Source organism: Alosa pseudoharengus, unplaced genomic scaffold (genome assembly GCF_046254945.1).
Source record: "Alosa pseudoharengus isolate Yale_2024_CS ecotype anadromous, Long Island Sound unplaced genomic scaffold, YU_APseudo_1.1 YU_APseudo_1.1_scf_15, whole genome shotgun sequence".
In the NCBI taxonomy this organism is placed as follows: Eukaryota; Metazoa; Chordata; class Actinopteri; order Clupeiformes; family Clupeidae; genus Alosa; species Alosa pseudoharengus.
Window position 1 is genome coordinate 6,778,340 of NW_027468620.1, and position 23,333 is coordinate 6,801,672.

The 23,333-nt window shown below is 41.6% G+C and overlaps 2 protein-coding genes across 5 annotated transcripts; both read right to left on the bottom strand.

The window, feature by feature from the left end:
- Positions 1–365: 365 nt before the first annotated feature.
- Positions 366–10,835, bottom strand: ipmka (inositol polyphosphate multikinase a). 4 transcript variants are annotated; one of them, XR_012986987.1, is made up of 7 exons: positions 10,494–10,835; positions 8,955–9,040; positions 7,079–7,175; positions 4,601–4,773; positions 2,960–3,041; positions 1,782–2,542; positions 366–1,038 (listed from the first exon to the last, which is right to left on the bottom strand). XR_012986987.1 is itself a non-coding variant. In XM_076285371.1 (6 exons), exons 1-6 carry the CDS (start codon positions 10,630–10,632, stop codon positions 1,986–1,988), a joined length of 1,134 nt encoding a protein of 377 aa, XP_076141486.1. In that variant the 5' UTR covers positions 10,633–10,835; the 3' UTR covers positions 1,296–1,985. The 4 variants fall into 4 exon arrangements, 3 of the variants coding, with proteins under 3 accessions (XP_076141486.1, XP_076141487.1, XP_076141488.1); XM_076285371.1 differs by lacking the exon at positions 366–1,038 and having other exon boundaries at positions 1,296–2,542; XM_076285372.1 differs by lacking the exon at positions 366–1,038 and having other exon boundaries at positions 1,296–2,542; positions 10,498–10,644.
- Positions 10,836–12,672: 1,837 nt separating this feature from the next.
- cisd1 (CDGSH iron sulfur domain 1) lies at positions 12,673–16,229 on the bottom strand. The gene is made up of 3 exons (XM_076285374.1): positions 16,017–16,229; positions 14,573–14,778; positions 12,673–14,336 (listed from the first exon to the last, which is right to left on the bottom strand). Exons 1-3 carry the CDS (start codon positions 16,042–16,044, stop codon positions 14,247–14,249), a joined length of 324 nt encoding a protein of 107 aa, XP_076141489.1. The 5' UTR covers positions 16,045–16,229; the 3' UTR covers positions 12,673–14,246.
- Between the last annotated feature and the right edge of the window lie 7,104 nt (positions 16,230–23,333).

A 23,333-nucleotide genomic window follows, 5' to 3' on the forward strand; every position in this document is an offset into this window, starting at 1 on the left:
TGCAATTCTAATTCTGTTATTGATATTAGCAGAATAGCAGTGAAAGAAGCAATTGTTGTGGGAATCCAGCGTGAGGTATTAAGGTAAAATGTGCTGGTCTTGTATAAGAAAGCTAAAGCTTCTCTGATGGATTGAAATCATTTCATAACTCATGCCTCCACTTCATGGTAACAGCAATGCCATGAAACATGTAGGGCCCTGCAGAGTATTACCATAGCCTAAACATGTACGTGCATGTGTGTGTGAGAGAGAGAGAGAGAGAGAGAGAGAGATAATGTGTGTTTGTAGAGAACATACTCTGTGTTTGCACTCGTCTCGTGTATGCATTTGTGTGTGTGCAAGTGTGTACATTTGTATGTCATAACTCTGGTAAATAAAGTTTTATTAATTCATTAGACATTATTCATTAGACAACCTTAAATTATTCGAACATTTATAATAACCGTACAATGTAAAAAAAAAAAGTGCTGCCATCACTGAGACATATACTCAATGTCAAGAAAGGCAATGAAATATCCACCTGAAAGATACATCTTATGTGCATAGAAATTAATAAAATAAAACATACAAATAAAACATAAATGTTGAAATATTACAGTTAACATGTGTCATTCCAGGATATGTCCATCCTTCAAGTAATGTAATAAATATGAAGTGTCTGTGTGTGCGTGTGGGTACTGTGTGCGCGCGCGCGCGTGTGTGTGTGTGTGTGTGAATTAAATATGTTTCAATTGGGGTCAAGTAAATATAAATATAGTAATCAGATAAAGATTTTATAAAGCAATTATCAGGACTACATTCAACATGATGAGCCTTACTGTCACACGGTTCATCAATAACATAAACAGAATCTCCTGCAGTCTGGTTCTACTGGGCTTTGGCATTAGCTGAAACTACAAGCTTGGCAATGATACAAAGACTCATTCAAATGCTTTTACTTAACAGCGTTGAGGACAGCGACAATGTGATGATGGGTTTCACATTGAAGAAGTCAGTATGGTTCTTTCATGAATTACTTTGCCTTCAAGTAGAGAGTCCCTGTCTTGTGAGAAAGCAATTAATATTGCAAAAGTTGTAATTAGCTTTAATTTTACAAAACAGCCACAAAGGACTTGTAAAACAATTAAAAAATTAAAAATAATTGAACTGTACTTCTTATCTGTTCAGAATACTATTTTAAAATATCATACAAATGTTAATTCAAATCAGCTCAGTGGCTGAAAAACTTAAATAAATTAAAATAAATATTACACGTTCCTATTCTTATAACTGGTGATTATAGCATTTTGGAAGGAGCTCCTCATATATTCAGCCCCAAATGTAAAAAAAAAAAAGAGAGATTCCATAAAATCAATTTTCCATAAAATCTGGAGCAAATGCTGTCTTCCAGTAAGCCTGTCTACTTTTATCTGACTTCATGATCTATTCAGTTATGGCAGTAATGTTACCTACACCTCCAATCAGTTAAGATCCAATGTCAGTTATGGCAATAACGTTATCTACACCCCCAAAAAATTAATATCCAATCCTCCTCACACTTACAAAATTCAGTTCTTGTCCAGTTATTGGAGAGTTTACAAATAAAAGGGCATATGTTAGTAAAACTACACTCAACGTAGTCAAGAAACTTAAAACTATACAGCTACAATTATTTGTGCAGCTAGAATATGATATATATCTTCAGAAAAGGTTACGTTTATAAATTAATTAAATTAGTCACAGTTGCATAAAGTCAATACATAAAATTGCACAATCCAGATTAGAGGTAAAAAAAAATCTACCTGAGATAGAGGGTGAAACCCATATGTTTCCATCAGACACAGACACAACCAGTGATTATGAGATGAGCCCACTCAAGGTGCAAGAACAGATGGAGAGAGATAGAGAGAGAGAGAGAGAGAGAGAGAGAGAGAGAGAAAATGAGATAACATGGGAGATAGGGGGAGAGAGGAAGCAATAGAGAAAAAGGAGAGCTTGATCATTGGTCAGTCCTGGATGATCTTTCTCAGAGTGGACAGCAGGTTCTTCAGGCCGTGCATGTAACCCTCGTCAGGGCTTTCGCTGGGGAAGACGTGGGCAAAGTCAATCATCCTCACTTCTACGTGGCCTTCACTTCCCTCTTCCTCAAGCCATCCACCTGAGTCCTCCTCTCCCTCCTCCTCCTCCTCCTCCTCCTCTTCCTCACACTCCACATTCCCGTTACTCTGTCTCAGACAAGGGGCTGAGCCATGTGTCTGACCTCCGTTCTGCAAACTGTCCGGGAGGTCTCTGCCGCAGCCTCCCCGCCTGCAGGAGCTCTTGGCTGGGGATCCCACGTGGGAAGACTCCTGAGGCGGTGGGTGGTGGTGGTGGTGGTTGTTGTTTTGTTCTGCTTCTGTGTGTGCGCCCGACGCGCCCTCGTACACAAACAGCAGGGAGCTGGCGTAGAAGTGAAGCTGCTTTTGGCTCTCGAACCATCGCAGAATGTTCTGGACTTTGCGGATGCAGAGACGGATGGTCTGCTTATGGAGCTTCACGCCATCATGGAAGAACTGAGCCAGACCTACAGACAAGACAAGGGAGAGAGAGAGAGAGAGAGAGAGAAAGAGAGAGAGAGAGAGAGAGAGAGAGAGAGAGAGAGACTTTTAAAATGCCTTAATTGAACCATTACATCAAAAACACTTCAAAAACCTAAATAACCCCCCTTCCCCAACCAGACCAGCACCATGGTACAAAAACATATATCACCAATCAAATGTCAGGATGCCATTATCAGCAATAGAAATCAGACTTTTGTTCACACACCATTTTAAGAAAAAGGTTATGTTGTCTGAAACTTAAAAGAAAGCATATTCCACACTTTACCTTGATCCCAGAGACAGAGAGAGAGAGAGAAAGAGCGAGAGAGAGAGAGAGAGAGAACACTGAAGGTCACAGGGTTCACAGGGAGACTGTCTAAGAAGAATGGATGCAACCCTACCTCCGGCCAGAGTGTCCTTTCCCAGGCTGCGTCCGAAGAACTGATCATGGCAGACGTAGCAGTCACGACTTGGCTGATATACCTAGTGATAGACAAGGCCAGAAGGGTCAACATACTCACCCAGAAACAACAACAAAGTTTGCATTTGTGTGCACTCTGATACACCCACTCTAACACTAAATCCTTACCCCAACAACACAAAGTCAGCTACTCATAATTCAGTCTTCTGCTCTGCCAGGTTGTCAACAACAGTATGACTTTATTCAATTTGCAGCGAGAGAGAGGCCATTTCATTTCTCTGGCAGAGATTGAGTTTTGCTGTCACAGGCAGCCGGGAGCAATAATGTCGGCCTGATCTCAACAACTTTCAATGCAGCCGCCTGCCACTGTGGCAGACTGATTAGGAATGTCTCGGAGACCACAGTCTGCACAAGCACAAGACAGGTGATCAATTTGATCTCCATATGAGAGAAATTCACTTCCATAACTGTCTGAGTGAGACTGAGCGAAGGGACAACATTGTTTATGTATCTTTGTGTGTGCAAACAAGAGAGAGAGAGAGTGGGCATGAGAGAGAGGGGGAGAGAGAAAAAGAGAGAGAGAGAGAGCAAGAGAAGGAGAGAGTGCAAGAGCAGGAGAGAGGGAGAGATAACGGGAGTGAAATTGATGAGATGCTTATTGAAAAGAAATGAAAAGAAAGGGGGAAAGAGAGTGTAGGGAATAGAGGTGAAGACAGAAGACCGATAAAATGAGTGGCCAAGCAAAAGGACAGCGAGCGGGGGGTGTAAAGGGCACTAAAGAAGCTGGCGTCAAACTGAGAACACAGGAAGTGATGTGATGACATGCCAGAGACCAGTGGGAGGTCAGCCCTGGATCACCATGACAACATCAAAACCACAACACACAGAACCTGTCAGACACCAATCGGTAACTAGGCCGGCATCTGACAAACCTAACTAGCATCTGACAAAACAGACAACAATGTCCACTGGATAACAATCAATTATTTCACAGTGTTGTCAACTATCTATTTTAGGGTCTTTCAGTTGTATACAACCTGCAATATAAATATCAGCAGAAACTCTACAAAAACCTCCCTCTGTCAAACTCGCAGGCAAAAGCAAGTGAACACAAAGTAACCACAAGCACGATGCCCTAGCCTTAGCAGCTGCAGTGACAGGCAGTCTTAACTATCCTGTTTGCACTGTGAGGTGGAGCTTTTGGACCATTGATCCGATAGTACTTCCCTTTGTGCAAACTATGGGACCATAAAAGTCTAATCACATTTCCTCTGTCATGTTGCTGGGTGACGGCCGGGTCATGAGACAAGCGGCCGCTCAGTTCAGCTCTAGGCCTCGTCATCGTTTAGTGATAGCTTGGAGGAAAAAGCTACAGAGAGACAGGGACAGCTAACCAGGCAAACACAGTTTAGACTGCTTGACCAGGGTGAAGAAGACACAAAGGAGGAGCTGAAACAAGTTACAAGATGGACATAAGACTGACACATGCATGCACCCATATGAACACACAGACGAACACACGCATGCACGCACGCATGGACGAACGGACGCACACATCCACACAGACACACACACACACACACACACACACATACACACACACAAGTTCTCTCTCCCTCACCCTCATGCCCAGGAGCAGGAAGCCGATCTCCTCCATCAGCGGGTACTTCCTGATCTGCTGCTGGCGCTTCTCGGGCGAGGCCAGGGGGTCGTAGCTGTGGCGGCCCACCTTCACGTCCATGATGCACGGCCTGGAGAAGCGCCGCGTCACATCCTCCAGCTTCAGGTACAGCTCTACGAGCAGAAGGGACCAGAGGCCAAAGTCAGATGGACAGACAGACAGACGGGCCGCTGCAGCAGCACGGAAAGGTGACGTAGTGCTCGGCTGCACCAAGTATGTTTAAGGAAATAAGTGTCATAGTCTTCTTCTATTACGCACACACACACACACACACACACACAAAACACACACACACACACACACACACACACACACACACACACACACACACAGTTGTCTGTTAATTCCGAGTGAGCAAATGCAGATAAACAAAGTGTGTCTCAGCCTTTTCTTTATCTTCTTTGAGTGCTTAATTAGTTTAGTTACTGTAGTTTCTGTATGAGGTTTCAGTGGGATACATGAAGCAATGTTGCCCATGCATAACAAGATGTGACACAAAAGAAAACATTTAGTGACCAGTAAGACACATCTTGAAAAGTGATTATGATTCACACACACACACACACACACACACACACACACACACCTCCAAACACATGCACACTTCAACAGAAGAATCAAGCACATAGAAAGGAAATCGGAAAGAAATCAGTGCTTCTCTGAGGCTGTCTGTGTGAGAAGACTCCAAAGCTCACCTTCCACAGACTACTGACACCATAAACAGACTACTGACACTCCCACAGACAATAGCCCACCCAGTACTACTGACACTCCCTCAGACAATAGCCCACCCAGTAGGACAACACCTCTTTATTGATCCCTCTACTCTGCCGTGTACAAACAGAAAAAAGAACCTTCCATTTTCTGTGTATTACAACAAATCCATCCCAAGACACAAGACACATTTCAGCTTGATTTGAACATTAATTTACTGTTTGACAGAATCTTAGAAGGTCGGAACCAGACTGAGGGACCGTGAACTTTACAAGTGAAATGAAACCTTCAAAGCAGAGATACTGATGGCTATCACATTTCCCCACCTTAAAAGGAGCTCAAGGAAACAAACATCGGGATAACTCTTTGCCACTCCAAACAGGTTCTCTGTGCCCTAACCCAGGTGGCAGGATCTAGTAGAAACAGGTCTTGGTCTCATTTCCATGAGACTGTAATGTCATGACCTGATTAGAGGGGCTTCTCCTAAATGATTAACGACACCTTCTCTTTACAGAGTAGGTCCTAGTTTCAATCATGTCAATTATTAGTTTACTCTTATAGCTGAAGCTGCTTTGAGAATGTAATGCTTAATCAGAGATACAAGAAATGTAAAAGTCAGATTTACAGTATGATTTCATGTCTGAATACTGCCAGTATAGATCCATTCAGAACATGCATATTTATTCATTCAAGATAATAATACACACATTTTCATAATTTTGGCCTACTGCCAAGTTGAAAATGCCAAATCACCTCTTAATATAACAATTTAACAACCTTGGTAACTTTCTGTGAATTTTGGCAAACGTTTTTTTTTTTATTATTATCTTTAATATGAACAATGAACATGGTCCTGAATTCTGTTGTGACTACAAACATGCATGTACATATAATGCCTTTTACACCTCAAATGAACATGACTCACAAACGTCTTTATGTATGTTCAGTTGGAATTTGATCTTCCTCCCAATAGACTACAAAGACTAGCCTAACCCCTTAGAGCAGGCTGCAACAAAGCAGCATTTAAAGGTAAGTCTATTTGCTTAAGAGAGGTAATGATCAACTCTCAATTTGCAGACTACCTGCTTAACAGATGAGGTCATTCAATCCTATCATTTGTTGATTACTTTTATAAGCCTCTCACAGCAAGTTAATACACCTTTTGCATGTAGCTCCGCCTGATAAACTTGTTCAGTAGGTATATGCTGCAGCCAACCACAAACAGGTAAAACAAGCCCTGTAAGGCCAGGTTATCTCTGGAATTCTATGCAAAAGTGTAAAGTAACTGATAACAGATCCACTACATACAAGAACAGCATAATCTAATCAAAGATTATAGTCCAACAATTCATTTATTTGGAGGAATTGTCTTAGGGGGCGATCAGACAGAACACGCTTTGCCACTTATAAAATGCGAGGTGCACTATGTATTCATAAAAACGTGGGCACTTTTCCACTTTGAGTTGAACTTTTTTCAATTCGAGACACTCAGAGCGCCTTTGCAAAAGCACGAGGCGCAGCAGGTGCACAAAACGTGAGGCGCTCTGGGCGCATTAGCAGTGCGTAAAACGCTTACTGCCAATACGAAACATAAAAAAGGCCTCACTCCAAAAGCGCGTCCTGCCTGATTGCCCTCTTGGGTTGTCATATCCTTATAACATGTTGACCACTAGAGATTTGCTTATAGACGCTATAGGACATTACCATTGGGTGAGTCTGATGATGCCCAGGTGCCGTAGAATACGGGAACGTGCGGCCGCAGGGATAACACCTGAGGGTCGGAACAGTCCCGAGCAAACACCTGCGGCAGGCAAACAGGTATAAATTACATCAACATCAAAACACACACACACACACACACACACACACACACACACACACACACACACAGGAAACACGCCACCATACTCACACACAAACACATGCACAGGAAACTCTCACTCTCACACTCTCACACACACACACAGAGAGAGAAACACACAGAGAGACAGAGGACACAACCACACACACACACACTCACACACACTTGACATAGTCCTCAACACTACTAACTAGAACCAGGAAAATAATGTCCATTTCACCTTATGGATTGTGATGAACATCGATAAAGCATTATAAATGGCATGTGGTATTACCTTACTCAGTGGTCCCCAAACTACGGCCCGCGGGCCGGATACGACCCGCCACCTGATTTTGGGTGGCCCCCCAAAACATGTCCGTGGTATATAGCATCTGGCCCGCATGGGACTACGACATCGTCAAACTATAACCTCCGTAATTTCCCCCATTCATTCTCTATGGTGAGTCTTAACAGTACACATGTAATACACTGGTGGTTGTTTTGGCGCTGTTTCGCGTTTGCCATCGAAAACGGAATGAAATGTAGGCCTACCTGCAAACAAGGTAAGAGGCGCTGACTGTATCAGTGCTCAAAGTATTCTAAAAGTTTATCAATTAATTGTTAATAACTAACTAACTTCTATTCAAGTCATATTTCTGGGACTTTCTGGGATAATTATTTCTATTTTTTATTCACTCATTCAAATGTTCATACAAATTCACAATTCACAAAGTTCTCATCAGGTGAGAGAAAGTGGTCATTTCAGATGTTTTTGCCAGCACTTCATAAAACTCTCATAGTTTGAGAACTTCAAATTATTTGTAGGATATTGCTTGTTCACAACTTGAGCTGTGTATGCAAAGACACAGAGTTCAGAGTTCACACATTTTGAATAAAATACACTCCCTGCTAATACTTCTGGGAATGCTATTTTTTTACTAGTATTATTTCATTTGAGCTACATTTTATACTGATATGGAATTATTGCAATATAAACACAGCTAACAATAGTATTAAATTGCAGTAGCCTATGATTAAATGTAATGGAATATTCAACTAAGGTGAGTCTCTGGCCCTCTTAGAGCCAGGCATGAGCTGGCCCTCAGAAGAAAATGTTTGGGGACCACTGCCTTACATGAAAGCACAAATGCCTAGCTCTTCAATTTAACTAATTATTCAATATTTTGTTAACAGTTCTTAAGATACAAAGAGCAATTTGTCAACCACCTCTAAGTTTGTTGATGTTTGTGAATGCAGGAATGTTAATGAATGTATTCTTAAAGCAAGGTGTTGACAGACAAACTGACAACTGATGGTTTTTTTATCTACTGACACACATTGTCGATACGATGGAAACAGGATGTTTTGAGCCAGATTAGAAAACCTATTGGAATTGGTGCTAATTGTTAGTGGACAGTGCTGATGAAAGGGAAATGATATAGCTACAAGAAACAAACAGGTCACCAACTGATATGACATCAAACATCTCAAACCTAGAGGTCTATCAGTCACTACATGATTTTTCTTTTGTACAAGGAAGTTTAAAAAATACAGAGGAAGACAGCGTTCTTGAAATCTTGCAACAGACACCAAGGCCCTTGGATAGAATTCTATTATTGAACTTCACTGTTATTACGCAGTGAATGTGCGTGTGTGTGTGTGTGTGTGTGTGTGTGTGTCTGCATGTGTGTGTGTGCGCGCATGCCTGTGTGTGCACGCATGTGTGTGTGTGTGTGTTACCTGTGTGTAGAAGTGCATCTCTCGAGTGCCTCTGGGGGGTGGCTGAAGCTGTTTAAGCACTGTGCCATCAGGATGCTGCAAGATACCTGCAAGCACAGAAGCATCAAACTTTAGTTGCCCAACAAATCCCCACAGTTCTCCAAGCAGCACAGGCACACAACACACCAAGAAAAGCATCACCTGATGGAAGAGCACATGGTAGCCCTTTTCTTTCTTTTCTGGACATTTCTTTTACATTCTACTGCAAAAGTCAAGTCACTTCCCTGTTTGGTGTAACAGCTAGTACTAAATACCAGCTACATACCGTAATATTTATTTATTCAACTGTATGACTGCTTGAACTCGTCTCTCTCTAAGTCTCTGTTGGACTCAGTTGTACCACTATCTAGTGATTGTTTTACAGCATGTCATAACTATATGACTTAAGTGCTTATATACATCATCATTATCTGAAGCCAGTAATTCCTAAATGCTTCTGCAGGAACATTATGCGTTATTCAGCTTATTTTTCCTCACACCCTCAGACACACACACATACACACACCCACACACGCTCACAGTCTTACACACGCTTTGTTCAGAAATCCCCTTGAATGTGAGTGCTGAGCACACAGTGTCTGTATGACCCTGCCTGGGTCAGGTGCTGACTGCGGGGAGTGGAGCGCTCAGCGCAAACTCATTCAGCTGGGCCACACTCGACGGACACCCACGCCCACGTTACAGGAAACACTGGCCCGCTGCTGCTGCTGAGGCAATCACTCCCACAACGACCAAAGAACCGCAGGTCAGCTTAAACTCCACACCAGGGCCGTAACCTTCCAGGGTTTACAAAAAAGAGTGCGGTCTGGGGGACTGGGGTTGGTTAGTTTTTGTCAAAATTACACGTATATAAACATTACAGGGAAAGAGTCCTGTTGCTATAGGCTATTTACAAGACACATATTATTTGTGTTTTATTTGGACTGTGCAATGAGCTGGGTAGGACTAGGCTTACTCTCAAGAATGGACACATGGGAGAAAAACCTGCTAAGCCTACATTTCATAATGATTAACTGCAGACAGAAGAGTATAGGCTACTGGTGATTATTGTGTGGCCTAGGCCTAGGTTCCTTGCAATGAGGCAATGGATACCTGTCAGTGAAGCAATCAGGCTACCTGAGCAAACGCGTCGTACCAACATAGCCAGCAGGTACAAACTCCAAACCTCATCCACAGCCAACCCTTCTCTGACTCATAGCCTGTCATAAAGTCATAAACTAACTGACACCAGGCACAAATTATTCAAGAACCTACAAGACTAGGCTAGCCTGTGTATAAAATCTTTGCTGACCGATCTGTAATGGAAAAAAGTAACAGCTGAATATTTGCCATTAATAAGCCTAATAGGCTTGATTGATGTTTTATTCACTAATCTAGGCGTAGGCTAGGCCTACACATGAAGTATTATATAACTCCTTAAAATACGTGAGTGGTATTTTGAAGTAGCCCAAGTTAGTAAGTAGGCTACACTCTTTAGGTGATATTGTGTTGCCAACTAACCCACTTTGTTGATGCCATATTTGTGTCCGGCCACCTGATGTGACAGTGGAACGCATCCATTCAGTCGCCTCTCGTCGCCGTCCGGGGCTCGACCTCGCTCAGGTGCCAGGGAGTTCGTCTCTTCTGACTTCTCTGACATGTTACGTCCAGTGTTTGGTGGTGCTTCGGTTATTCAAAAGTCACGGAACATAACAATACATGTAGGTAATAGCCGCTGTCATACCGCTGAGGGGAAACCGTCAACCGGCTAGAGTAGTCTATCAGTCCGGGTTTACAGCTGACTGACTTCGAGTGTGTTGTCTCGGCGTGTGTAGGAGGCGCCGAGCCAGTTGTGCTCATCGTTCACAGCACTGTCAATGGAAAATACCGTTTAGCCACGTCCCACTTCCTTAGGACTCGCCCACTCTCCGCCCCGTAGTAAGTTACACATTTATTCAAAAAACAGATAGGTCAGTTAGCCTAGTCTATGCGTTTCGACATTAGTTTCTAGAACTGCTAATAGCCCACCAGGGATCATGCCCATTGTCTGAAATAGACGTTGTTAATCTCGTTTAATTATAGCAAGGTGAATCATGAAATTCAAGTAATTGATTATCAGTGCATTTCATCCTGAATTCGTGCCAAGACATTCGCACCCGACATTGCCTACATTCAAGAAAACAATATCGGCTATGGCTAAGCGCAAGTCAGATCAGATCATCATAATTTGCCATGGGAAAAGTCCTTGCAAAGTCCTCGCTTTAAAGTGCAAATGCAACATAAAAACAGAATAAATTGGTAGCCTAGTGTTAAACAATGGACAGGTCGTCAAAATGGAATGCTAATGGTAGTGGGGGGAGATCAGATTTATGGTTATGGGAAGCTGTTTCTGAGTCTAGTCCTGGAATTGATGCACCTCACCATGTTGCGAGGGAAACCGGTCAAACAGATGGTGGCATGTCTGTGATTATATTTCTCTACTGAGGCAGCGAGAGTTGTAGATGTCAACAGGGTGGGGAGGCGTCCAACCAGTTTCTGCGCAATCTGCAACCTCACTGTCTGCTTCAGTGCAGCTGGTAAACACACCGAGATGTCAGCAAGCTCCTCAATGCATGCTCTGTAGTGTAGAAGGTTTCCAGCAGCTTGTTGCCCAGTGTTCTTCCTGAGCACCCTCAGGAAGTGGATTCGCTGCTGGGCCTTCTGGGTGACTGCCTTCTCGGACCAGGAGAGGTCCGCAGATGTGGGTGCCAAGAAACTTGAAAGTGTTTACCCTCTGTACACATCGTACTGTGACATCGTTAATGTAGATGGTGTGGTCGGTTCTGTTTTCCCTGAAGTCCAGTATGATGTTTTGGTTTTGGTGGTGTTCAGAATCAGGTTGTTGCCTGAGCACCAGTGTCTCGACCTCATTCTTGCAGTTTGCTTTGTCACCGTCTGAAACACGACCACATTGGTGTCGTCAGCGAATTTGTGGATTGTTCTCAGGGTAAGTGGGAGTGCAATCATGAGTATAGAGGAAATAGAGTAGGGGGCTCAGCACACAGCCCTGAGGGGAGCTGGTAGCCTACTGAGTTTGTGGGAGGAGGAAAGGTCTGCCGAGTTTCACTGTCTTGGGGGGAGGTTCATTAGAAAGTCCCTTATCCAGGAGCAGGGGAGTGAAGGAAGGCCCAATGCTGACAGCTTGGTGACCAGTATGTCTGGGATGATGGTGTTAAAAGCCGAGGTGTAATCCACAAAGAGCATTCTCACATTGCACCGCCGCTGCCAAAAAGCAGTGTGCAGACCTGTGACAATGGCATCAGTGGATCTGTTTGTTCGGTAGGCGTACTGTTGTGGGTCGAAACCGAGGGGGGTGGTAGGCTGTGATGTGATGCTGAACCAGCCTCTCAAAGCACTTTGTGATGACAGGTGTGAGAGTAACTAGGCAATAATCCTTGAGACAGTCAATGGTGGATTTCTTTGGAACAGGGATGATAGATTTCAGGCAGGATGGGACGATGGCTTGTGACAGGAAAAGGTTGAAGATGGAAGTGAAGACGTGTGAGAGCTGGTAATAGGCTACATGTCCAGATACAATAGGTGTTACACTGAATAATGTTTCAATCATACATACATAAGCTTAGATGTCCAAGGCTTAGGCTGTCCAATGACAATAAAATATATTATATTCTACCAACAAATGAAGACATGAGTATTGCACTTGGTTTAAATGCTTTTTAATATTTATAATAAACCAAATCAAATAATACAAAAAATACATAATGGAGCCAAAAAGCTAATAACAGCTCTATATATTTACCATTATCTTCTCTCTTCTATGTACACACAACCCTGATCTCATGAAGCTGTGATGAACAAGAGGAAAAAAGTCTTTCAGATCAACAACTCACAACTTGCCACATTCTTGCACTGATTGCTTTCAAAGGAAGCGGCAGCTGTAGTAGCAGGCTGCGTACAAACAAGAACTACTTTAGGGGAATAATGGATGTTTTATAAATCACTTAACGCTAAGTTTAACCAATACAGTAGATCCATGCTATGAAGAAACACCTTCAAGCTCATGAAATAGATGTACACCCCATAGATCTTGCGGAAGAATTTCAACTGATTGACAGATTGAAGAATTTGGTAGCTAGGTCTTCAGATTACAGAAAATGCAGAAGGAAAAAACACATAAATGGGGCAACAATTCATCTCAGACATAGAAAAATACTAGGATACAAGTGCAAGACAACGGGTCAGTAATGCTATGAAGTAGGTTGACATATTATTTATTTCAGTAAATAACCTGACCAAGCAATGTCCACTAAAATAAATCAGTTGAATATCTGGTATCAAGTATGTTTCCATGTTTGCCAATGTTAACTGAATTGGCAGCTTATGAGGACAACACAAACCACATTCTCATGAAAAAAAGATATGTACCCTTCAGTGGATTGGCAACAAAGCACATTACAGCCAACATACTAAGTTTGAGGAACTGGATTATCTGAGGGAATTCTCTCATTTTAGACCAAACAAGACCACATTCGGGCTGTTTAAGACAAAAATGTACCCTGCTCTTGAATAACACTGCAGAACAAATAAATGACAATGATTGAGATAAGGCTACGTGCTGGAGGGTGATGCTGTAAAGACATCTCTCACATTAAATTAACTAGGAAGCATTGTTCCAGGGAGAAATACAAGCTCACATACATCCACACACTGCAATAACTGAAAGATGACAGACATGAACCGTTGAAGAGCTTTCCGTGCCAATCCAACCCCTGAACATAGACAGGGCCACAGGATTACTTTCGTGGCCAAGACCTATAAGACAACTCTCCTACACGTACTGTAAGCAGCACATAGATGGCTTAGTGCAAATATAGAATGCCTTTTAGCAAACTAATCACACACACACACACACACACAGATAAATAAAACATACGAAAACCAGGCACTAGGCAAGCACAGCAATCACAGTTTACACATTCAATCACATTAGTGTATGGACAGTAGGAAGGTCAGACCAAGCTTGTCCTCTTCTGCACAAAAGACCAATGGCTCTTCACTCCCCTCTCCCTCTCTGGTTAACAAAGACAAGGGCAGACACAGAACTTGACAAATCACCAGACATTGCAGGAATTGAAAGAGAAGTAGTAATCCCAATTTGAAAAACAAACAAACAAACAAACAAACAAACAAAAACAGACTAAGACAGACACTGGTGTGCGTTTGTGAACAGCGAAAACATCCAAGGCTTGACATCATAGCTTGTGACTTTTGCCCTCACGCCTCTTTGCGTTTGATGATGAGAGGGCCGACATTGTCTCCCGTCTCTTGGTTATGTTTGGTATGGGCACCATCACAGTATGGGAACTACAGGAGAGTGAATTAAAAGCAAGAGAGAGAAAATAACATTCAGCAACATGAATGGAATAACAACACATAACTTAGCAACATATCCAAATTTATATACAACAGCCATAATGAACATTATCTATTTGAAAGAGTGAAAGAAAACTAATGTCCAACTAAGCAAGGCGTTCTTTAATAAACTGAGGGTGGGCCTATCTATCTCTCAGCCCCATCAAAGTCTCTGGGCCTTAACTTACTTTCTTGGAACGCCAACAGCGACAGTACACAGCCTTGTCTCCCAGGTCCTCGATATCAAACGCATGTACCACTTTCGGATTGTCCTTCTGCAAATCCAGGTTCACCTTTGGCTTACTGCATTTACTTTTGGAGAAAAATGTTTGGTACACCAGGATGCCAACCGCAGTTGCTCCGGCGGTCAATGAGAAGGCCGCTATTAATTCGGCTGAGGAGAGAGAGAAAAAAACAGAAAAAAAAATACAATAACGTTATGTTAAGATAAATCACCCAACATTAACCAACAATAAACGTTACATGTGGATTTACTACTGGCAAAGCAATTAAAACAAATGAACAACTGAATTCAACGCCTGGATTGGTCGACCCATCACTGCAAAATAAAACCCCTTAATTTCACCACTTTTAAATGCCTTAAATTGAGAAGGGTTTTAAGATCAAAAGAAAGCATTTTGTTAAGTAGAAATGTGTATAGATTAAGGTTAGGTATAAATTAAGGAGAGAAGCCTACTGAATTTACCCCTCAATTCCCCCCTTAATCAAGGAATCCCTGAATTAACACCTCAACTAACACATCAATCACAGCAAATAAAGGGAACCCCTTACTTGACACCTTAAATGTAAGATTAAAGGGGTTTCACACCTACACCTTGAAATTGAATTTTAAGATAAAAAGAGTCTGTTTTACAAATGAAGTGCCCCTTAATTAAAATGTTAGGTTTTGGTATGTTTTCAGGTGTAATTTAAGGTAAATTTGAGTTCAGTACGTTTCGTAGTGCGTGCAGAAGTTATCCAAGCGCATGGTAATTCAAGGTCAGGATGTTAGCAGGATCAACTCGGGATAGCTTGCTAGCTCGACTTAGCACAACCTATCTCTGGCACAACGTTAGCCGCTAACAGTTAAGTATGGCAGCCAAAACACACTATTTTTACAGTCTGTCTATCTATACTACACCATGATCAGTGTGTACATTGTTCGCCGGTTGGCGTCAATGAACCAAAATCTGACGCAGTGCTGTACATTTGGTAGGCCTACAGTCAGATTTCAGCTTTGCTTGCAGATCCTCAAGTTATAATATAACATTAGTTAACGTTAGCGGTTAACGTTAACTTATCTGGCCACTGGCCAGCCAGCCACCACAGTTGCGAAAGAAGACATCTTTGCTAACGTGAACGATATCTGGGCACAATAACATTAACGTTACAGACTTTCTTTGGTCGTGGGCTTAATCAGTCATAAAGACACCGCCACCTGGCACTAAACATACCGCCAGTGGACTGTTGTTTTACTATTCAAAATAATGTTAGCGTTTCTAAACAGCTTTGCTAACATTAACGTTAGGCTACGTTGACGTCACTTGGATCACATGAGGATCCTCTTGTAGCTGGAAAGCATTAACGTTATCAAATATTCCAAACAGATCAAGTATAGGCTATTTGTACTACCTTTGGATATAGAGCTTGAATTACTCATGGCGTAAAAATGAGATGGACGGTTAATCCTCCTTAGATAAAACAGCAACGTCCTCAACGCCGATGCACAAGTTGATCGCTTCGCTTCTACTCTAACGTTACCATAAAAAAAGTGACAACACAGACACCGGGCGGTCCCCCGTGTGATAAAAGTGCACTTCGCGGTATTCAATCCTGCCCACGTTCTGCGCATTTAATGTGATTAAGCAGCGCCTGGTTACGACAGTAAACTAGCCTAGAAATCTAGACGCGCCCCTAGCGGCAGCCAATTACATTTGCTGCCAGGGCTAACAGTAAACGATGGTTACGACGGAAATTGATAAACTTGCATAGATTCATGCAAGATCTTAGCAAACAGTGCTGTGGTAAATGCGTGATTTGTGCACCATAACTATGCAAAAGACAGTCCAATTAAATATTAGAGTTGACTGCTTTTGGTAAAATAACTGCATAGGCCTTATGGCAGTTTTTTCTAAGTAAAGTGCAGTTATAGGCCTACTACAGTAGGCTACAGTGCAGTAGCCTACAGTACCTATAGTATTTTCATTTCCATAATACTGCATTTCTGTAGGCCTAACAGTAGCCTAACTATGCAGTACAGTAGGCTACAAAGTAGGCTGCAGTTTTCTCGTATCCAAAATTAGATTAGATTCAACGTTGTTGTTATTGTGCAGAGACAACAATAAATGCAGTAGGCTACTGCAAATATTTCCTCCAAAACTGCTTTGACACTCAGACAACTGTAGTTTTGACACTTGAAGTAATGCAGTTATTTTTTTGTAAGGGAAGATGTTAAAAAGTAAGAAGAAAACAAAACAAAAACACAGTGTAATGGACAGATTGTGCATTTTGGATTTCTTAAGCAATAGTCAGGTAGAACCCCAGGAGAGGTGTGACATAAGGTACTAATGCAATTAGTACCGCTCCAACACTTCAACCTTGGCACGCTTGTGGTACACATGTTTAACAAATAACCCAGTGTCCCGTCCCGGAATCATCAACCCTTTGCTAAACAACAAGGAAACATGGACAATAACACTCAAATACACACCTTCATTTATGAGTGTAAGACTGATGGCATTGTAACTTGTTAGCCTTTGATCTTAATAAAGCAGCAGATATGAGCTCCATTGACTCCTTATCTCCTGCCTTTGTCATAACCTATTTTATACAGTCTATGGTCATAACCAACCGATGACACGTGTAAACACAAACTTAAACAGCAAGAAACTTTGAAACAGAAATTAATCCAGCCATGCTCACAACTTTCAACTTTGCTGGGCTACTCAGTGTAGTGTGTTGTTATTGATTGCAATTATGCTCTACACATCCATCTTCGTCCATTAACTGTCTTTAACAGTAACAAGTTTGACCTTTAAATGGACCGGTCCATTCACATGTGTTTCTCACTCTGCCCTTAAAGCGATGGTTCGGAGTAATTTCACCCTAGGGTCCTTTGCACCATGACCCCGAGCCAAACACCCTCCCAGAACCTGTTTTCCCTTGGTTGAACCCTGGTCGAGTAGCGCTGTCAGAAACTAATGAGTTTCTGCAGTCGTAATGGTACCAACTTTTATCTCGTAAATTACCCCACTAATAATGCCCTGAATGGTACGAAACTTCTACAGTAGTACAACTACGTTCTTTACTCATAAAACGAGGCATTGAAAAGTTTGTAAATACACCAGGAGTTTATTTAAATAACACTTGCCTGATTATCTGGTACTATACCGCTGCGTCAACGTTACTTTAGTGATTTGGGAAAAGCCCGTAAAATTTTGTGTGATATCAAGGTAAACATTTCCATGATTGTTCAACAGAAAACAGACAAGCACATGTTCTACAAGTCTTCTGGATCTGTAGTCATTCTCATCCACATGTAATTTCAAACTTGTGTTTCTCACACAATCCTATACACATAGCATGCTGAGCATTTATACCCTGCATTGAAGTTCTACTTAGACTTAAGTTCAATTCAGTGATATTAATATCTCTCATGAAGATCCATGCTAAGGCATTAGGTCTGACCCACTCACAGAGATGCAGGCAGGTCAGGGTTTGATAAATTTGTACTATTGCCTGAGATCATCAACCAAAGTAGCTTTGCAATGATTACTAAAGTGCAGATCATCCTCTTCCTTAGAGGGTTGAAGATGCTTATCTGGCAGTAGGGTACAATTTATGGTGATATTATCACTACTTTGACCAACAACACACACCTGAGCTGCTTTCAACAACAAGGCACATGGATTACATCTCACGTGTGCATCATTTACGATTGTGTTTGTTTAATGAATATCTGCTTGTCCCAAGGACACCACTTGGTAATATGTAGCCAGGTCACAGTATATATGTCTGAGAACTACAGCAATAAGAATCAGTACACCGGAAGAAGACAGAAGAATTGTCCAGTGTCATCATGAAGACTTGTGGAGCTCTGCTGGTGCTGCTGTGCTGCTGTTTGACTGAGACACTGCTGAGAGGAGAAACCATCAGTGATAATGACATCACTCACCAGGGCCACTATGGTGAAGCAGAGACCAGAGAAAATGAGGGAGAGAGAACTGAAGCTGCAGCCACAGCCTGCACCCAACAAACCTGCCAGCCTGACATCCACACTGTGCTGAGAGAGATGACCGCTCTGGTGGCGGAGCAGAGAGTGGAGCTCAGGCACACTAAGACACAAATGGAGGCCATGGGAAAAAAAGCAGAGATTATGGATACCAGACTGACTGACAGACTGAGAGCCAGTGAGAAGACAGTGGAGGCCTTGGAATTCAGACTGAGAGCCAGTGAGAATAGAGCAGAGACTATGGAGACCAAGCTAAGTGCCAGTGAGAAAACCGTGAAGGTCTTGGAGTTCAGACTGAGAGCCAGTGAGAGTTTGGTTGAACGACTAAAGAATGAAAATAAGGGTACAGGATAATTCATTCTAATCTTAAATTAATCTTTTGTTGTGTTATCATGTGATACAACCTTTTATATGTTTTGGTTTGTTCATTCATTTATCATTCCCTGTTCTTCTCTCTCTCTCCCTGTATGTGTGTGTGTTTTCAGCTCAGTCCATGAATCTGAACCTCACTGTGAGTCAGGTGGAAGAGCTGAGGAGGGAGAGAGTGGAGAGGAGGGTGTCTTTCTCTGCCTCACTGCTAGCATCTGGTGGTGGAAATACAGGACCTTTTTCAGCTGCAACTCCTGTGGTCTACAGACACATCTTCACTAACGTTGGAAATGCCTACAACCCAAACACAGGTACTACAATAATGATTTGTATTTCTCTTCTTCTGTGTATAGTATATCTTTGGTGTATTCATAAAATGAGTTGTAGTCCTTGACAAAGTTACACATATTGATTTTACAATTATGATGAACATAAGACTCTCTCCGTGGTTTATGAACATACAATAAGGCATCACCATCTGACATTTATCTGGTTTTACTTCCAAGTTAATATTTTACTTCCCTTGTGGTGTCTCTTTTTCACACGCTGCAAGGAAAGTTTAACCTAAAAGACAAAAATAATGATATACACCTGCATCTACATCTGCTAGCAGAAATGTGATATGTTTATTTAATAAACAAAAATCCAATACTGGGTAATAATAGTAGGATATAGTTGTAGATGTCTGCAAATTACTGGGCAAGTACTGGGTTCTCGGCATAAAAAAAATGAATGAAGAGGAACTAAAGTATATAATTATAGGCTAGATGTTACAAATATTTCACTTAAAAAAAAAAAATTCATGTTGGACAATACAATAATTAAAAAAATATATTTATATGAACATAACTTGCCCACGCTTTGGGAGACATTGTACATTTACATGTAATGATAGGACACTTACTGAATGGTATGATTCTACTATATAAGTAAGTGGTTGTGGTGGTTGTAGCGTAGTGGCTATACGGAGATGGCCTAGCATGCAGTAGCCTGGAAAGTTGTGGGTTCAATTCCTGACTTTCACCGTTGTGCCCTTGAGCAAGACACTTAACCCCGAGTTGCTCCTTGTAACATAATTTACATAATAAGTTGCTTTCGATAAAAGAATCTGCTAAAAGTAAAATGTTGTGTTAAACGTAATTACAGGTTACTTAAAACTTACAGAAAGGTATGAAGGAAAGGTATGACAAAATGTTTATAAATAATGTGTCAGGGTTGGCAGATAGGACCCAAGTGCAAGACTCCTCCAGGCAGAATTAAGAAAAACACACTTTATTTTACGACAAAAACTCACCAACAGACAGGACTACGACAGGGTGAACAGAGAGACAATCCGACAAGGAACAGAGAAACAGGAGGGTAGAAATACACATACCAATTAACGGAAAAATCCAATTTTTCAACCCGGATGGAGAAACACTACTGACTTTGTGATTAGTAGATAGGTGGAGGGTGGCGCATCAGGCCAAAACACAACATGACATGACAAAACACAACATCAACATCAGTTGAGGGCTGCAACTTCACTTTTTAAATGACAATATCCTGGCCGGACTACTGTTGTCAGTCATATAAATATTTGAAATGAACATAATTTCTTAATGTCTAGTGACATATCAGGGCCATTTTAGGATTAATTAAAATATATTTCTTACATACGGTTCCTTTAAACTCTTTAAAATACTTGTTTGTTATGTTATTTGTTTTTACAATAATGTAATGTAAATATTAATAATAATTTGTCTATGTGAGTTTTGTTTACAAGGGTTGCAAAATAGTGGCACCTACAGGTCAAACTAGTTAGCTGCATTTCATTTAAGTTACTGTGGTCATGTGATCAGCCTAACTAATAGCAGTGCAAAATGAGCATGAAGTCCTTTTGGTGTTACGCTGCACACGGAGTTGTGCCAGAGAAAGAGTGGAAGAGTAAACAGTTTATCGCGAGAGCAACTTCTAAATTTCTGGTCAGAAGGCACACACGCTATGTTTGTTTGTGATGTTGTTTTATGTGTGTATTGTAATATAATAGTGCAATGTTTTCTAAGGCCATTAATACTAGTTTAATACGTGAGCAAGATGAATGTTTACTCATGGACTCTTAAGAACATGCTTATGTACAATATGCTCATGTGAGAATGTATTATGTATTTTATTTCAGTTTTTCACGGTGTTTGACGGTGATTGAATGAGCTTAAGTTGTGAAGAAATGCAATAAAAGAAACGACAAACATCAGTTGAAGCGTACGTTTTAATCTGACCAGAAGAATAAGTTTGGGAGCAGCTACAGTCACAGTTTGAGAGCAAATGTTTCATTGTAGCCCAATGGGCTAAGCTGGAAATCATACATTTTCCTTTTTTTTTACACCATATTGACTGATGCTTACCCTGTTATTCACAGGCTGTAATTTAAACTGTTTCAAAAACTCTTTCTCATTCCTCTCTCATTGCAATTTCTTGCCAGCAGCCAGACCAATGAATATCTTGTCTCTGCTGAATTACTGTAGCTAAGCAGGTGTAGGCTTGGTGGTTAGTACTTGGATAGGAGACCTCCTTAGAAAATGAAGTTGCTGTTGGAAGAGGTGTTGGTGGGTGGCCAGTAGGTGGCACTCCTCCCTCTGGCCAAAAAAAAACAATCCCAATGCCCCAGTGCAGTGACGGGGATACTGTACTGTAGGAGATGCCGTCCTTTGGATGAGACGTTAAACCAAGGTCCTGACTCACTGTGGTCATTAAAGATTCCATGGCACTTATCGTAAAAGAGTAGAGGGTTCCCCGGTGTCCTGGTTAAATTCCCAACCTGGCTCATTCAATCTGGCCCCCTAATCATCCCTCAGTGTAATTGGCTCATTCAGTCCCCCACTCTCCACCTCAAGCTGATGTGTGGTGAGTGTTCTGGCGCATAGTGGGAGCCACACATTAGTGTGGGTAATCAGGTTCCCTCTTCACTGTGAAGCACTTTGAGTGTTGAGAAAAGTGCTATATTAATGTAACTCGTTTTTTCGTCCTGTTACAGGTGTTTTCACAGCTCCAGTCAGAGGGGTCTACAACTTTGTTTTGTTTGTATTGGGTCAAGGTCATGCATCTACACCCACTGGAGTTTCTCTTCATAAAAATGGAGAGCACATTGTCATTGCCTGGAGTAATCAGCCAAGCAGATATGATAAAACATCTAATGGAGCCTCTCTGCTGCTGGAGGTGGGAGATGTGGTCTACGTGAAGTTGTGGCCCAATGGTTGGGTGCACGATAATCAAAACCATCACACCACCTTCTCTGGCCACCTGCTCTTCCCCATGTGAGGAGTCAGTCCAGAGTGGAATCACATCAGGAATGTAAATATTCAATAAGAGCCACATCACCTGTACTGACAGAAAGGTCGGGCATATATTTAGGGCATTTGGGCAATTATATTTCAATGTTGTTTTTGAGTTACGACTTTTGTAAGGCTATTGTTGTTTGTTTTATTCTAACAAAACATAAGGAGTGTGTGTAATCCTTGTGAGATTTTAATATACTTACTAAGAGAGGAACATGGAAGAATGTACATAAAGATGCAGAAATGTTAATGTTATCAACTCATTTTATTAAGAAAGGATAGTTTTGTTTTGTATTTAAGTTTTTTTTTATCTGATGAATAAAACTATCAATGTTTATCATGTTTGTTGTGTGAGTCTATGACAGTAGCAGGTGGAAGACTGTTCTTGGGCTGAGTGATGGTATGAGGAGTATCCACAATGAAGTCATGTGTGTGTCTAGGTCTGTGTGGTCGATTATGGAGCAATGGCTTCACACTGCTTCACCTCTCCACAACTGGATGATGCATTATCAGGACGAGACTGAACTTTTCTGAATTTATTTCAATTCAATTTATTTAAATTTTATATGGCTGTGTTCCAATTCACATACTTCTGTACTTACAATACATACATACATTCATACAACAAGATGGCTCTGCAGATCAGGTGGCTTTTAGCTCTGTTAGCACTGTTCACTGTCATTTCTGTATGCTAACAAATGTTTCGTTCTCCAACCCTGGTGGCCGCATAAGTAATAGAAGGGTGTGAGATTGAGGTTTGCCCACCCCTCTCTCATATCAGGATGACCGCAAGAAGAACGACTAGGCAACTCAAAGCTAAAGTGAAGCGGGTGCGAGTTTTATTTACAGTGCAGTAGCAGTGATTAACAAAAGAGAAAACAAAAACTGAGAATAAACGGAAAACAAAACCGGCCTCAATCCGGCAACACAAATATAACTACAACCAAAGACTGTTTACAGAACGATCACGATCACACTTTCTCTTGCACTTACTTCTGCACAGCTTCACAGCAAGCGTGCTTTCCCCTGGCTCTC